At 38.4% G+C, this 16,975-nt stretch overlaps 1 protein-coding gene across 4 annotated transcripts in view; it reads left to right on the forward strand.

The window, feature by feature from the left end:
* The window catches only part of ATRNL1 (attractin like 1), an 808,308-nt gene that overhangs the window by 132,452 nt on the left and 658,881 nt on the right, over nucleotides 1–16,975 (forward strand). For 3 of the 4 annotated variants that reach the window (XR_011564298.1, XM_070780901.1, XM_070780902.1), the window contains exon 10: nucleotides 2,266–2,420. The exons of the other annotated variant lie outside the window; for it this stretch is intronic. Coding sequence is in view for 2 of the 3 variants with exons in the window: in XM_070780901.1 (XP_070637002.1) it covers nucleotides 2,266–2,420 (155 nt within the window). In the remaining variant the exon portion in view is untranslated. The remainder of the gene's footprint in view (nucleotides 1–2,265; nucleotides 2,421–16,975) is intronic. 4 annotated transcript variants of the gene reach the window in all.

Here is a 16,975-nt window from a genome sequence, read left to right on the forward strand (position 1 = left end):
TGTGAGGTGAAGTCTCTCAGTTGTGTCCAACTCTTTGCGACCCCATGGACTATAGCCTACCAGGCTCCTTTGTCCATGGGATTTTCCTGGCAATAGTACTGGAGTGGATTGCCATTTCCTCACACCCTAGCCTCCACTAATTGCCAACTGATAGTTCTGTTATTTTCAGCAAAGCTTTGTGGGCATGAATTGCTCCATGGTCTGAATTGCATTTTATACCTTTTACAGGGGTAGTCTTTGAGGCTAGTCATTGATGTTCTGACCCTAGTAAGGCTCTTATTAGCTGTCTTTCCCCCTGATTCTCTCCGATGAACTTCTGGTAGGTCTATTTTCAACTTATTATTCTCACATAGATCCTTGAGAAACAACCTCCATTATTTCTGAGAGTGCCTTTAAGGCTTGAAGTTTGCTGCCCTGTACCCAGTGAAGTCAGGTTCCCTTGGGAGAGCTGTGGGCCTTTCCTTTTCGTAGGCTGCCTCTCCCTGTTGGGGATAACCTCTCTGTGATTGCTTTGGAAATATAGGTGGGGGTTTCTGGCTTGTTCTTTCAGTGACACCACTGTGTTATGTACACTGGATATTGATAGTAGCCTTTGCTCTTCTCAGCCTTCCTCTTTTATCTTGGAACTGTTGCCCTGTAAATTAGGGGTGAAGATTTTTGGGCCCTCGTGTTCTTAACCTGTATGTGAGGCCTGGTGTATAGCTTCCACCCTGTGAGTGGGAGCAAGGTAGAGAATGAGCACTCACACCTCTCGTGCTTTCTCCTTGGATAGAGTTTCTGCCACCAAGAATTAGGGGGCATGAGAAATACTGGCAATCTGTTGCTCCTGGTTGTATATTATTGGCCTGAACTAGGAACTGAGGGATAAAGGAGTATTCCGTTCTCAACCTTACCAGCCTGGGGTTGAGCAGTCTTGCTGAACAGGCTGTGTATGTGTCGGGAGGTGGTGGTAACGGGAAGAATGAGAGTTGGTAATGAGTCAGACCTCATGAACTGTTGCTGTTCTTACTGAAATTTAGTTGATGTTCCTGAGTAATTCTTTCTTTATTTGTTGTTGCTCTTGGCAAAAGGTTTTGAGATCCAAAAAATACACTTTTTAAAAAAATAATTTTTACCAATTATAGTTCTTTCCCTGGGGAGATTGTTTATGGACCTCCTTATGTTGCCATTCTGGAGGTCATTTCCATATTCTTTAAGCGTTTGTTGCTGTTCAGTCGCTCAGTCGTGTCCAGCTCTTTGCGACCCCATGGACTGCAGCACACCAGGCTTCCCTGTCCTGCACTATTTCCTGGAGTTTGCTCAAACTCATGTCCATTGAGTGGTATTAAATCTATGGTTTCTAAGATACTATACTTGCCTTACTAACTGTACCATACATGTTAACTGTGTTTATATTCTGATTCTTTGTTTGTACTGGGGATTTATTTATAAAGTATTGACTCATATTGTCCTGAACCTTTAATATATATTAGTTCATTCAGGTAAAATATACTTGTGAACATATACTTGTAGTTTTTATCTCAAAATTGCACTGTAATTAATTAAAAGAACATTTACATTAATTTTATTGTTTCTCAAAAATGCATTGAGATTTTCAATTATACACAATATAGATATACCTCAGAAATAATCTTAAGCAAATGAACATGAATACCAACTATGTCATTCCATTTTGTAAAGTACAAAGACAGCCATCTAAATGTTTGCTATTAGAATCAGAATAGTGGTAATTTTTTATTTTTTGGTCTTAGTACACATTGCTTAGTTGTATTCATTTTGTGGAAATTCATTGGGTTTTAGACTTATGTGCACTTTTATGTATATATTTAATGAGTTAAAAAATATTTTATTGGATCCATATGAGTCATATAGTTTTAACTGCATACTGTTTAGAGTAAATTTATTACATTTAACTATTTATATACTTTGGTATTTAAAACTGATGATAAGTCAGTCCTCTAGTTTAAAGAAAATTTGTTTCCTACTTTTATAAATAAAAACAAAATGCAAGATATAAATTATTATGAAATCATTAATGATTATGTTTAATATTGTGTTTCCTCAAAGCATTTTAAGGTACTCTGAATCTCAAAGTATTTTTAAAAACATTGAAGTTTAGAGGCCATTTGTTAAAAATAATAAAGCGTGTTACTTTTACAATTCCAGGGAAAATTCTGTATTCAAACTAGATCCTTTCTGTACTTGATATAAGATCAGGGAGGTCTTTTTATCTTTTGTAATACATTTTTAAATTTTATCCTGTAGGACTATTTTGAAAGAAAGTGGGTTTGCCAGATACCTTCATTCAGCTGTTCTTATCAATGGAGCTATGCTTATTTTTGGAGGAAATACCCATAATGACACTTCCTTGAGTAACGGTGCAAAATGTTTTTCTGCCGATTTCCTGGCATATGACATAGGTATGTATCTGTTAGGACTGTACAAAGTAGGAAATACCAGAAGTTTTTCATGTAGAGATTCTCAAATACATTACTAGACAGCATGTGTATATGTCATTTTAGAGAGAGAGATTCAGCGACAGATTTTGAAAGGAATTCTCTCCAATTTCAGCATAAACAGTAGTATAGGCAAAGGGAGCAAATGAACTGAGGTGAATGAGTGGTGAAGGCAGGGGATTGAGGAATCTGGGTTTGAATGTCCTATTCGAAGGCTTTTGTGTTTTGTGTTCCTACATGAGCACTCTATTAGTCTGTTTTGTTTGACTATTACTGTGTTAGTTTTGATAATGGATAGATACGAAGCACTATCAAATTTACATTGCAGAGAGTAGGAATACAAGCATTTTAGATTTAGTGGGGATGAGCACAGAAAAATTTAAATTAAACTCACAAGATAATGCTTTCATGGTGTAGGAAGCTGATAGAATTAGAGAAAGAAATATAAAGATAGAAAAGCTAATGAAATAATATTTTGGGACAAAATGGAAACCCAGAACATATCTAAGCATGGAAGTAACTAAATAAGTTTTTACCAGGGAATCTAGAAATATAATACGTCTATGATTTTAATTGATTTTAATTATCTTATCTATAGTCCTATCCATTTCTGAATGTTAAACAATGTATTTATTGAAATACTAAATTTAGCTACCTATTAGACCACTGTAATGAAAGAATTTCTTCTCTCTGTATGTTATAGATAAAACCTAGCTGATTTAAATCTTTAGCAGCACTTAAGAGCACTTTTTATTGATTGTGTGAGGTAATATACCAATTTTAAGCTATTAAGGAACACTTTGATAAATAAAAATAAAAGAGACCAAAGAATAACACATTTAATGGATATAAGAAGTATACTTCCGCTCTTAAACATCGTAATGGTACATAATCTACTTTAGAAAATTATTTCAAGTGTCAGCATATAAAGAAAATTATGAACTATTAATAAGCACTTTGACTTCTAAATTATTGTAAGCATGTTTGGAAAGAAATTCCTAGTAATAAAGTTAGGCATAGTTTTAAAACTCTATGAGTATTTGCATGTGAGTCATCATTGAAAAGAATTCACTGTCTTTTAGAGCCTAAATAGTTAAATATTTGCCTTTTTGAAATAATAATTTGAAGTCATGATTCATGATGAAATGGGATTGTAATGGCTTTTATAAGGCTTAAAAATCAGTGCCCCAGATCCAGAAAATCAGTTAAATGAAATACAGAATCTAGGCTGGTTTATTATGATGAGACAGTAAGCTTATTTCTCAGGAGGTGGATGAACATTTTATGTGTTTTTCTTCTAGGAATTAAAATCCTAGGAAAAGTGTAGAATTTTGTTGTTATTGTTAAAAATCCGTGAAGTGAGATGTTGAACTTTTGAAAAGATTCTTCAAGCAGCTTCTACTCAATTTCTATATTTCAATGAGCAAATTAATGTTGAGCTATTTTGTAGCTGACATATTGGGAATTTATTTTTATTTCTTCCATATTGTTCAAGATGACCATATTTTAGGTTTTATACATTTAAAATATACCAAAGTGAAAAACATTAGAAATGTAAGTTTTTCAGAGAAAGAAAGGGCTCAGATTATTATTCTAATAGCTACTCTTTATTAAGTCAGTTCCAAGAGCTAGGTACTATTGTTGCTGTTTAGTTGCTAAGTCATGTCTGACTCTTTTGTGACCCCTTCCAGGCTCCTCTGTTCATGGGATTTCCCAGGCAAAAGAATACGGGAGTGGGTTGCTATTTCTTCCTCCAGGGGATCTTCCTGACCCAGGGATTGAACCTATGTCTCTTGTATTGCAGGAGGATTCTTTACTGCTGAGCCACCAGGGAAGCCCTATAATAAGAGCTTTATTTACAGTGTCTGTAACCTCTCTAATAACCTTGTAAATAAGATGTTAGTAAACTCAATTTTAGATTATTAAGCACAAGACTAAAAGGAATTAGTCCAAAGCCCTGCTGGTAGTAAATCCAGTTTTGTTAAAAACTCCTAAATTGATAGTCTTTCCACTTGACTACACTGTGGTGTTTAGTTGACTCCATTGTATGTTCTTAATTTTGTCAATAAAGTACAAGACACTTAAGTTTTAGTAATGTTTAGTAATTTTTAGTAATGTTTCTTAATGCTATGGAAAAAGTAAAAGTTGCTCAGTCATGTCCAACTCTTTGCAACCCTATGGACTATGAAGTCCATGGAGTTCTCCAGGGCAGAATACTGGAGTGGGTAGTCTTTCCCTTCTTCAGGGGATCTTCCCAACACAAGGATCAAACCCAGGTCTCCTGCACTGCGGGCGGATTCTTTACCAGCTGAGCCACAAGGGAAGTCCAAGATTACTGGAGTGGGTAGCCTTTTCCTTCTCCAGGGGATCTTCCTGACCCAGGAATAGAACTGGGGTCTCCTGTATTGCAGACAGATTCTTTACCAACTGAGCTATCAGGGAAGCCCAATGCTATGGAAAGATAGAAGCAAATAATTAGTTTCATTTTTCAAGCAAATTGTTAAAATTGGAGGAAGAATAGCATGTTTTAACAGTATTGTTTTTTAACATAGGTTTTTGTTTGTCCTGTGCTAATAAGTAACAATAAAAACAAAAACAGCCTTACAATCAATACAGGATAAAAGCATTTTGTTTTACCTTATTGGATTATTTCTCTGCAGTTCCCAATAAAGTCTTCCTTCCCTGCCCAATCTGTATTTATTCTCCTGGGTTTGTATCATCAAATATTGAAATATTTTCTTGGGAAAAGTGCTTTTCACATTTCAGAAAATGTCTTCCAAAATAATTGTTTTCCTTATGAAGTATAATTTTGTGGAAATAAAATACAACCATTGCATAATGAACCAACTATGAAATAGATCCTTTTGGGGGAAAAAGTCATGTTGCTAGTTTTTCTCTTTTGTACAGTACACTCGGAGTTTATGGCATATTTAATTGGAATGCACCTTAAGATTTAGTTGATTGCCTTGTGTTCTGTGATGTTTAGACAATAAAAATATGTATGGTAATACTAATTTTTCATTGCTCTAAAATGTACTATTTCAATCGTACTGCCATAGTAAATTTTATATAGCCAGTATCATTAATCTTTGAGGACATAACCTTGCCTTCCCAGTTCTCATTATACTATACATGATGGATGTAGAAGGCATATGATGGTGATTTTCAAGCATGACTTACCTTGGCATTCCCTTTGAAGGTTGAAGGGAGAAAAATCAGACCTCAGTAATCTGATTGTCTTAGATTAGGCACTGCGTATTCATATTTTTTTAAAAAATGACTCAGGCACAAGTGATCATAGAACCAGCCTGGTGACCAAGACTCAGTGGACTGTAACAGATAAAATGATATGTTACTAAATTTTCTAGCTTGTAAATCTAGCTTGATCACATTTTAAATGTGAAAACTTTATTAATATACTTTTGTCATTGTTAGTGGTATCCTTATTGCACCTGATTCAAGATTAAAATGAATCTGTATCTAGTAAAGATACAGCCTTGTAGTACTGTTGAGGCTAAAGGTGCAATGGAAGGACTTGTCTTACTGAGCTGATCTCAGGTTATTAGTTACATTTATACTTTAATAAATAAGTATTTTTGGCAGTGCTGTGTGGCTTGCAGGATCTTAGTTCCCAGACCAGGGAGCAAACCTCTGCCCGCTGCAGTGGAAGCACAGAGTCCTAACCACGGGGCTACCAGGGAAGTACCGAGACATAGTTTTACTTTTCAGGGCTTCCCAGGTGGCTCAGTGATAGAGAATCTTCTTCTCAAGCAGGAGACATGAGTTTGATCCCTGAGTTGGGAAGATCCCCAGGAGAAGGGAATGGCGGCCCTTTCCGGTATTCTTGCCTGGGAAATCCATGGACAGAGGAGCCTGGTGGGATGCAGTCCGCAGTGTCACAAAGAGGCACTCACAACTTAGAGGCCAGATTACAGCAGCAGCAGCATTGATGCTTTTAACCTGTTCGTCTGTAGAAAGTAAATAGTGTCATAAAAGTTAGTTTTGTAGGGTCCATGGGATAAAATGAATCAAGCAGTTTGTAAATTTTTCACGTCTTTTTTAGTAAACCACCGATCTTTTGAGGGATTTGACTGGAGATTTCAACATTTGCAAATGAGAGATTTTCCTGAATTTAAACATACCTTAAAGTTGAATTGAATCTTGGGACATTATTTCAGAATTATTAAAAAAATCTATTATAGGATTTTCAGTAGGCCTATAATTATGATGGTTTTAATTACATAATAATTTAATTACCATAATTATGATGGTTTTAATTACAAATGGTGGTTATTATTTTTCAATTATTATTTTATTTAATATTTATTAATATTGTTCAATTATTATTTTTCAAGAAAACTTATCTAAGAGTTAAGAGATTGCATAGAATTGTGAAACAAGATGAAAGATAGCTCAGAGATACATTGATTAATTTTTTGAGTAGGTTAGTTTAGAATAGAGTAGGGTGTCAGATTTACATCAGAAATACATTGTGTAAAGTGAAATTACCTAAACTTCAAACCAAAACAATAATACAATTAATACAATTTAAAAAATAAATTCCCTGCATAGTACAGTTTTACTTATGACATTTAACTTATTCTGTTCAGTTTGGTTCAGTTGCTCAGTTGTGTACAACTCTTTGCACCTCCACAGACTGCAGCATGCCAGGCTTCCCTGTCCATCACCAACTCCTGGAGTTTACTCAAACTCATGTTCATTGAGTCGGTGATGCCATCCAACCATCTCATCCTCTGTCATCCCCAATCTCACCTTCAATCTTTCCCAGCATCAGGGTCTTTTCAAATGAGTCAGTTCTTCACATCAGGTGGCCAAAGTATTGCGGTTTTAGCTTCAGCATCAGTCCTTCCAGTGAATATTCAGGACTGATCTCCTTTAAGATGGACTGGTTTGATCTCCTTGCAGTCCAAGGGACTCTCAAGAGTCTTCTCCAACACCACAGTTCAAAAGCATCAATTCTTCGGTGCTTAGCTTTCTTTATAGTCCAACTCTCACGTCCATGCATGACTACTGTAAAAACCATAGCTTTGACTAGACGGACCTTTGTTGGCAAAGTAATGTCTCTACTTTTTAATATACTGTCTAGGTTGGTCATAGCTTTTCTTCCAAGGAGTAAGCGTCTTTTAAATTCATGGCTGCAATCACTATCTGCAGTTTTGGAGCCCAATAAAAATAAAGCCACTCTTTCCACTGTTTCCCCATCTATTTGCCATGGAATGATGGGATTGAATGCTGTGATCTTAGTTTTCTGAATGTTGAGTTTTTAGCTAACCTGTTCACTCTCCTCTTCATTTTCATCAAGAGGCTCTTTAGTTCTTCTTCATTTTCTGCCATAAGGGTGGTGTCATCTGCATATCTGAGGTTATTGATATTTCTCCTGGTAATCTTGATTCCAGCTTGTGCTTTATCCAGCCTGGCATTTCTCATGATGTACTCTGCATATAAGTAATAAGCAGGGTGACAATATACAGCCTTGATGTACTCCTTTCCTGATTTGGAACCAGTCTGTTGATCCATGTCCAGTTCTAACTGTTGCTTCTTGACCTGCTTAGAAATTTCTTAAGAGGCAGGTCAGGTGGTTTGGTATTCCCATCTCTTTAAGAATTTCCCATACTTATTGGTAGACAATAATTTAAAAACATAGTTTAAAAAACCCTGCAAAATACTTAATTCTATATTCGAAGAAGTAATCTTATTTTAATTGGTAATATATAAAAATCATTCTAAACACAGTGAAGTTGTAGTTATGTATACCCTTAAAATCACTTAACTAGTTTATGAAACGTAGCATAAGTGTTTTTGTACAGCCCTGTAAAGTGATACATATACACACACACACATATACATACAATATAAGGAATCATGTGCCTTTCAACTTTTTGGAACTTTCCAGTAAAACTACAAAAATTCAAGTTTGCTCACTTTTCATGTTTTTAATTATTTTTATTTTTTGGAGGTTATTTTATTTGTTTCTCTCTTTATTAATCAGAATTTCTCTGTGCACTTTGTTAAATCCTTAGGGCTCTTCCTTGACAAAAGCAGCACCCCTTGTCCAGGTGAACCCTTTGTCCTGAAAGACCCCGTTTGTTTCTTTGTCAGAAAAATTTTAAAACCGTCATGTAATTTTTTCAAAAATTGTCACCAACTGTTGACTGCTTTAAGCTTTCCTACATCCTTTGTCCAAGGTTCTCTTTTTCTTTCCATAATAAACTGTTGCATAGAAAAAATAAGTTTCTTCTTTTTAAAAAAGAGGCCAGTAAGTAAGGGAATAAGTGACCTTTCACTTTGAGAAAAGGGAGAACTAATATTCCCTGAAGGCTTCCTGTAGTGTTTTGTACTTTGCATACATTTATAAAGTAATTCTCATGGCATCTCATAACACCTGTGTAAACTGTATTATTACATTCATTTATAAAGGCAGAAACTGTGATTTAGCCTGACTAAATCCAAATTCACATAGGTTGTGGGATGGTATATTCAGAATTTGAACCTAGGTCTGAGTTCAAAGTTCTTTTGATTCTTCCACTGTACTATGTATTGGTACTTTCTTGATGTAACAGGAAAAAGTTTGAATGATCTTTAATTTGGGAAAAGGCATATAATATTTGTTAATGTGATGTGACACTCAAGAAAATTAGTTTTATTGATACATTTAATCGGTGACCTTTAAGTTAGAAAATCAAGGAAGAAAGAGTAATGAGCAGTAAATCTCTTTCTTAACAGATCTACAAGCATTTTGAGAGATTGTCTTGAATGCAAAATTTGGTGAATAAAGATTCTCAAAAGGAAATGTACACTGAAAGAAAAGTATTTAAATGTGGAGGAAGGCAAGGAACACAGCCATGAACAGAAAATCAAACACCTAGAGTAAAATATTAGCAAATAGAATTCAGCAGTGTTTCAAAGTTATAATGAACTTTACCCAATAGGAATTATTCTAGGATTTCAAGTATGATTCATTATCAGGGAATCAGTAAATATAATCTGTTACCTCAAGACTATTTACTGAAGCCAACAGGAAACCACACTGACATGATAAAGTCATTTCGGTTTGAAATGTCAAATATTGATGTCCACTTTGCCTGATAGAGGATGAGAAATTAAATAAATATTTGTGGAATGAATGCCAGAGGATAAAAATCCTGAGAGTAACTGTGGAGTTGAAACTGTGGTTCCATTAAGTGTGCACCTTTTAAAATATTATGATAAATTTTTACCTGGGGAAGTAGGGCCAGTGAAGCCTCAGCATGTCACAGTTAGGGGGGAAAAGATTTTTGGCAACATTCAGAAATGTGGTTTTTTGGTACATAAATATCGAAGTGGCTAATACAAGTTTTTCTTTGTATTCATTTAGTTTTGAGTCTTATGCCTGTGACATGTGCTCTTGTTAGTGTATTTTGAGTGTGCAATTAAGACTGAATTATGAACTGGCATTTGAGATGGAGTATTAAGTGAATTTGTAAAATGTGTCCTTAGAGTATTAGAGATGCATATTTTCATGGAAGAATGTGAGTAGAAAAATTCGCCAATGAATGTGCATTTTTTTTCACCTGTACTGTTTTATGCATAAGTCGTAAAATAAATCTGTCTGTAAATTTCAGCCTTTGGTTTTAATATAACTGTATGGTCCCTCATATGTGTATAGTCCTGGCAGCACAGTATTTTCATTGCTGAGATTTGTGTTTGAGAGAATAGTTACTCTAATTTCTTGATCGTGCTTTTTGAAAGTATGGTTTATAAATCAATATTTAGTACCTTGTAGCATAGATTTTTAAAAAGTCTGTATTCCAGAGAGTATATTTTACTTTGGTCTTTATTGCTGTGTGACTTTTCTGTTGGTATGGGATGGTATTTCTGTCAGATTTCATGATGTCAATAACTGTGTGGAATTTGCTTTAGTCTGTCTATCCTTGAACTGTTTATGAAGCAATAATGACCTGAGTGCTCTGGAAATATATTTTATTCTTGGCAAAAAATATGATTATGGATCTTGCAGTCAGACATTTGTAAACAAGTTATATTAATTTAATATTGAGCTTTAAGGCAATTGAAATTTCTAGATTTTACAGAGAATCCTGATCAAGAATGTGAAAACTTAGCAACAAAATTTATCTAGCCCAACATCCTCTTTATTTGTTATTGAAAAGTTGGAAGGGATAAGTGGAAAGTGTATTTGCTGCAACCGTACCTATGTTTTTCTCTTCTCATTCTGTTGACAAATCCTGACAGGTGTGTAGATAACCAGCAAGCATGAAATGTCTCTAGAGCTGCAAGATTACTTACCTCAACTAGCTTTTTATAAGCTTGCAAGTTAAATTTTCTTCTAAACAATTTTGGGAGCGAAAACAATTTACTAACTATTTTAAGATACTCTAGAGGGAAATTTGCACTTATTATAGTGTATCCATCAGTACAGGTTAAGTTAGACTGAGGTAACAAACAATCCTGTCAGTTTGGATCCTCTGAAAAACAGACTCTGAGACAGAGTTTAGTGTTCAGGGTACTAATTAGGTTCTTGGATTGAGCAGCTGTGAAAGAGAAGGGGAAGATGCAGGATTGGGCAGAAAGTACAAGTCCGTTCAGTTCAGTTCAGTTGCTCAGTCGTGTCTGACTCTTTGCGACCCCATGAATTGCAGCACGCCAGGCCTCCCTGTCCATCACCAACTCCCAGAATTCACTCAAACTCACATCCATTGAGTCAGTGATGCCATCCAGCCATCTCATCCTCTGTCGTTCTCTTCTCCTCCTGCCCCCAATCCCTCCCAGCATCAGAGTCTTTTCCAATGAGTCAACTCTTCGCATGAGGTGGCCAAAGTACTGGAGTTTCAGCTTTAGCATCATTCCTTCCAAGGAACACCCGGGACTGATCTCCTTTAGAATGGACTGGTTGGATCTCCTTGCAGTCCAAGGGACTCTCAAGAGTCTTCTCCAATAATACAGTTGCAAAGCATCAATTCTTTGGTGCTCAGCTTTCTTCACAGTCCAACTCTCACATCCATACATGACCACTGGAAAAACCATAGCCTTGACTAGACGGACCTTTGTTGGCAAAGTAATGTCTCTGCTTTTGAATATGCTATCTAGGTTGGTCATAACTTTCCTTCCAAGGAGTAAGCTGGATTATCGAAAAAGCAGGAGAGTTCCAGATTTCTGCTTTATTGACTATGCCAAAGCCTTTGACTGTGTGGATCACAATAAACTGTGGAAAATTCTGAAAGAGATGGAAATACCAGGCCACCTGACCTGCCTCTTGAGAAACCTATATGCAGGTCAGGAAGCAACAGTTAGAACTGGACATGGAACAACAGACTGGTTCCAAATAGGAAAAGGAGTACGTCAAGGCTGAGTATTGTCAGCCTGCTTATTTAACTTATATGCAGAGTACATTATGAGAAACGCTGGGCTGGAAGAAGCACAAGCTGGAATCAAGATTGCTGGGAGAAATATCAATAACCTCAGATATGCAGATGACACCACCCTTATGGCAGAAAGTGAAGAGGAACTCAAAAGCCTCTTGATGAAAGTGAAAGAGAAGAGTGAAAAAGTTGGATTAAAGCTCAGCATTCAGAAAACTAAGATCATAGCATCTGGTCCCATCACTTCATGGGAAATAGATGGGGAAACAGTGGAAACAGTGTCAGACTTTATTTTTTTGGGCTCCAAAATCACTGCAGATGGTGATTGCAGCCGTGAAATTAAAAGTACAAGTCAAGCAGACTTAATTAACAGCCACGGGCAACCCCAGGGCAACTCGGGTTGAAAGCCCATCAGAGGCATTCCTCATTAGGGTGAAACGGACCTGGATGGGGCAGTTTATGAGGGTCGCTCCCAGAAAAGTAGGACCTTGGGTACAGAAGCTATCCATAGCTAAGGCCATCTCTGCAGGAGCTGGCAGCTGAATGATGTCTACCAGTAACAAGTCCTTCCCTGAAGGCATATTCAGGCAGTGCATTTCCTTGGTCATCACAATTCATTCTTTGGACCACTCAGCCCACTTCTTCTAATCTGTTTGTTAAATAGCTCCAGTCGGGGGAGCCTAGATTATCGCACTGGCTTATGTAAGGTCTCAGGGCTGTATCTGTGGCCCTTGTCCATTACTCTTTCATGTCCCTTCCCCTCAGCTAGCACCTCTTCTGGGCACTGTTGTCTTACTGGCAGCATGATCCAGCCCCTTGCCCTTAAGTATGTGATCTCCTGATCGCCATGTACCTTCTAGCCTGGGTTACTGTACCTGCCCATTTTTCATCACACTTGGCAAAGGGACACCAAGAGACTCCTAAATGTATTGTCTGTGTAACACATGTATCCCCTTCCCGTATTTGTAACAGCAGTCACTCCCTTTGATGGTCAACTCCTTTTTTGCCTGGTTGCTGGTCCCTTGACACAAGGAGCCTGAAGTACCCAAGTGGTAATTATAGCTTACAGTTAAATGGGACATTGCTACTTCTGCCAGAATATTTTTCCCCTTGCAGAACAGTATCTCTAATCTTGAAGTCCAAAATGAGGCCACAAGAAGTGTCTTTTACTCCTGGATTTTTGGACCTACTGTGTGTTCTTCCTGTTGGTTATGTAGCACCATTTAAAGGTCTTAAGTTGAGGTATATCATACATCCTGGTGGGCTTTCCTTGTGGCCCAGCTGGTAAAGAATCCGCCTGCAATGTGGGAGACCTGGGTTCGATCCCTGGGTTGGGAAGATATCCTGGAGAAGGGAGAGGCTACCCACTCCAGTATTCTGGCCTAGAGAATTCCATGGACTGTATAGTCCATGGGGTTGCAAAGAGTCAAATGTGACTGAGCGACTTTCACTTCAGCGACATCCTGGTGCTTTAGTTGTGCCTATGGAAATCTCTAGCAAGTTGTGTGGTTTGTGATCCAGTGGGTTTTAGGGTAATGGGCCTATTTCTGTACCTTCTTTTCTGTGAAGTTTGTCTCCTAATACATGGGATTGATTGATCAGACGCTGGTTCATTTCTATGATGATCATGCTGGTTAAGACCCTCTGGGCAGAACAAGCAAACATGTATCAAAATATGTGTTCTTGTCATAATGAATTATCAGCCCATCCAGAGTGGAAGGGGCCCAGCGTAGTCAACTTGCCCCAAGTGTCCAGTTGGTATTCTTGGGGATTGGCCTTATCACGGGATCAGAAGTGATACCTCGTTATGAGGCGGGACACTTAGTGGTAAGAGTAGCTCCATCAACTTTTCTCAGAAGGAGCCCCTATCAGTGAATTCCTGGATGACTTCTATCTCAGCTGTGTGGCTACTGAGTTCACGTGCATTTCGTTGGCACTGAGGCATTCTGTGATAGAGACTGACTGGTGTTAGCTGTCTCAGTTGTTTGTTTATTAGTTGTTTAATGTCTCTTCCATGTTGCATGCCCTCTGATGGCCTTTTACCTACATCACAAAGAATTCGACATTTCACGCTCATCCGGATACATCCATCCACATGTGTCTACTCCAGAGCCTCCTTGTCTCTGATCTCCAATGTTTCTTCTTCTAGTCTCTTGACCAGCCTGGTAGGTCATTAACTACTGCTCTTGGGCCATTTCTCTTTCCACACAATGTACATGAGCATGTTTCTCAAAGGCCTGCCCTAACTGGGAAGCTTTTTCCTTTTCTTCTGTTCTCCCAGGCCGCCCCTGAGTGAAGCTGTCTTGTAGTGATAACCATTTTTGAATTGTGCCTGCACACGAAGCGTCCGTGTTTGCCTTTTTCTCTTTCTGTTATCTGGGCATACAGGATTCCTTAATGGCCATGGCTGTCAGATGCAGGATGAGTGCCGAGGCAGCGGTGGTAGAGGACGTGAGGGGTGAGCTCCCAGCTCATGCAGATTGCGTGTGCACTGCACTCTCGTTCCTGCTTGATCTTGAGTACAGCTTCCCTCCTATGTTCCTGTGATTACTGATGACAGAGACGACCTCAGAAAACTCTGAAAACATGGTCACTTAATAACCCACGTCAAGCTCTCCGTCTCTGCCAGGGCTCAATAGTGTGGTGGGACTAGAGATGTAAAATTTTCCACTGCAGATTGCAGGGGCTTTGACTTGAGTGTTGGGTTTTCACTGGGAGCCATTCACAGAAGCTTTCCAGATAATTCCACATGATACTTTTTCCAACAGTGACTCCACCGATAGCCATCGTATCTACTGGGGCATGGTGCCCTAGCTGCAGGACTGTTTGCACTGTATCCTGGATCTATAGCAGATCTGTTTTCTGCTGTGATGTGTACTCAAGAGCTGGCAGCCTTTGATATTTTGCAGTATATGGGTTTGGAGAAGGCGATGGCACCCCACTCCAGTACTCTTGCCTGAAAAATCCCATGGATGGAGGAGCCTGGTGGGCTACAGTGCATGGGGTCGCTAAGAGTCAGACACAACTGAGCGACTTCACTTTCACTTTTCATTTTCATGCATTGGAGAAGGAAATGGCAACCCACTGCAGTGTTCTTGCCTTGAGAATCCCAGGGACAGGGGAGCCTGGTGGGCTGCTGTCTATGGGGTTGCACAGAGTTGGACACGACTGAAGCAACTTGGCAGCAGCAGCAGCAGTATATGGGTTTGAACAGTATTCCCAGGAATAGAATATACTGCCTTCAGACCCCCAAAGACCTACTGGATGTTTGCTTTTTTCCTTGCAGTGGGAGTTGAAAAGTGTAATAATTGGTATTTCAGTTCAGTAAGCTATCTCAGAATGTTTTCAGCCTCCAGACTCCTAAAGAACTTAGTAACATGGAAGGTCTCTGAATCTTTGTAGGTTTTATCTTCCACCCTTTGAAGTATCTATGTCTTGACAAGGCCTCCATTGCATTACCAACTCTTGTTCATCTGGCACCATTAGAATGATGCCATTGATGTAGCAGAAAAATAAAATGTTCTGCAAGATGTTCAGTTGGACCAAATGTATTCTGATAAAAGTTAACATAACCCTGAAACAAAATTGTGAATGTATGCTCCTCTAGCCCATATGAATACATACTGCTCAAGGCCCTCTCTTCTGATAGGGCTAGAAAAGAACACATTGATCCAGCATTCTGTAGATTATTTAGAATGATACTAATGTGTCCCAGTCACTCCTTCTGAAATGTAACAGTATTTTAAAACTTATTTTATAACCAACGAGTAACAGTTCTTTTTCAATGTAACATCCAGGGACCCAAGGTGGGGATGATGCCATTTGCCTAGAAGGTCTATTCCAATTATTAATCTAGGGACTTAGGATATGACCACTGCACAGGCCTGCAGACCCAGTGGCTCATTTTGAGCAGAAGCTTGGCCAGGATGCCTTTAATCTCATCATCCTCATGCTGTCCCTGCTGTACAGAGAGGCTGTGATGTGCTAGCATCAGCTCAGACCTTGTGTCCAACCGTACCTGCCATGTTTGTGGTGGTTTCTTTCTCTAGGCTAGGATTACCCAATGAAATGTCCATTGGTACCTTTGAGGAGAACTAGGGACACTCTTAGCATATACACTTGCTGTGGTATTGCTGGGTCCTTCTTCCTGGGCCTCAGAATTTTAAATGTATCAGCTGTAGATTTAAAAAGTGACTCAAGTCCAGAAATTGAGTGGTGAATTATGACTTTTCATTGCACCATCTGCCATTCGAATTCTGATCATTTATCCTTGATTTCTTCCAGTGACATGTTAGCTAGCACCCTCATTGACTACCCATCTATTTTGCTTCTAGGGATGCTGTGTTCTATTAAATGTCTCTGTAATTCTCAACAGGTCAGTCCCCTTGACTGATTCTCCAACCTTGCTACTTAGTACAATAATTGCACGCTACTCAAGTCACCAGCTGGCCCCTGTTTTTCCTCTTGTCTCCATCACTGAGCACAGTTCCGTTACGGTTTTTTATACCATCAGCTTAGTCCCGTGGAGGAAAGCCACCGCTTTCTTAGTGATGCCAGTATCCCTCTCAGCATCACGTCATGGTTTCAGTAAATGGCATCCCTTCTGGTCTGTTCTGTAGGTATAATGACCTGGTGGGTTTTCTGGTGTTACACAGAGTATCATGATAGAAAGCTCAGGGCACATGTTCACTTAGTTGTTGGTGTCAAGCGCTCCATCTCTGCCATGGCTCAATAGCATGACAGGAAGAGAGGTGTAAAGATTTCCACTGCAGATGGCATGACCTTTGGCAAGTTTGTAGAATCTGCACTGGGATTCTTTCACAGGGACTTTCTATATATTCCACATACTACTTTTTCCGACTGTGACACTGTCGTATTCCTAGACTTTTAATCTCTGCTTTTCATGTTTGTTATGATGTTTTAACTTTACTTAGCATAGCCTAATTTTCCATGTTTCCATGTTTCTTCTCCACCCCCAGTTTTATTGAGGTGTAGTTGATAAAACTGTAACATATTTAAAGTGCACATTTTGATGATATGATATAGATTCTTGATGATTTGATATAAATTCACATTGTGAAACAATTCTCTCCTCCCATCTAGCAACTGTTGTCACCAAGTTATATATTTAGATCCTAGACC

This window comes from Bos indicus, chromosome 26, assembly GCF_029378745.1.
Source record: "Bos indicus isolate NIAB-ARS_2022 breed Sahiwal x Tharparkar chromosome 26, NIAB-ARS_B.indTharparkar_mat_pri_1.0, whole genome shotgun sequence".
Classification (NCBI taxonomy): Eukaryota; Metazoa; Chordata; class Mammalia; order Artiodactyla; family Bovidae; genus Bos; species Bos indicus.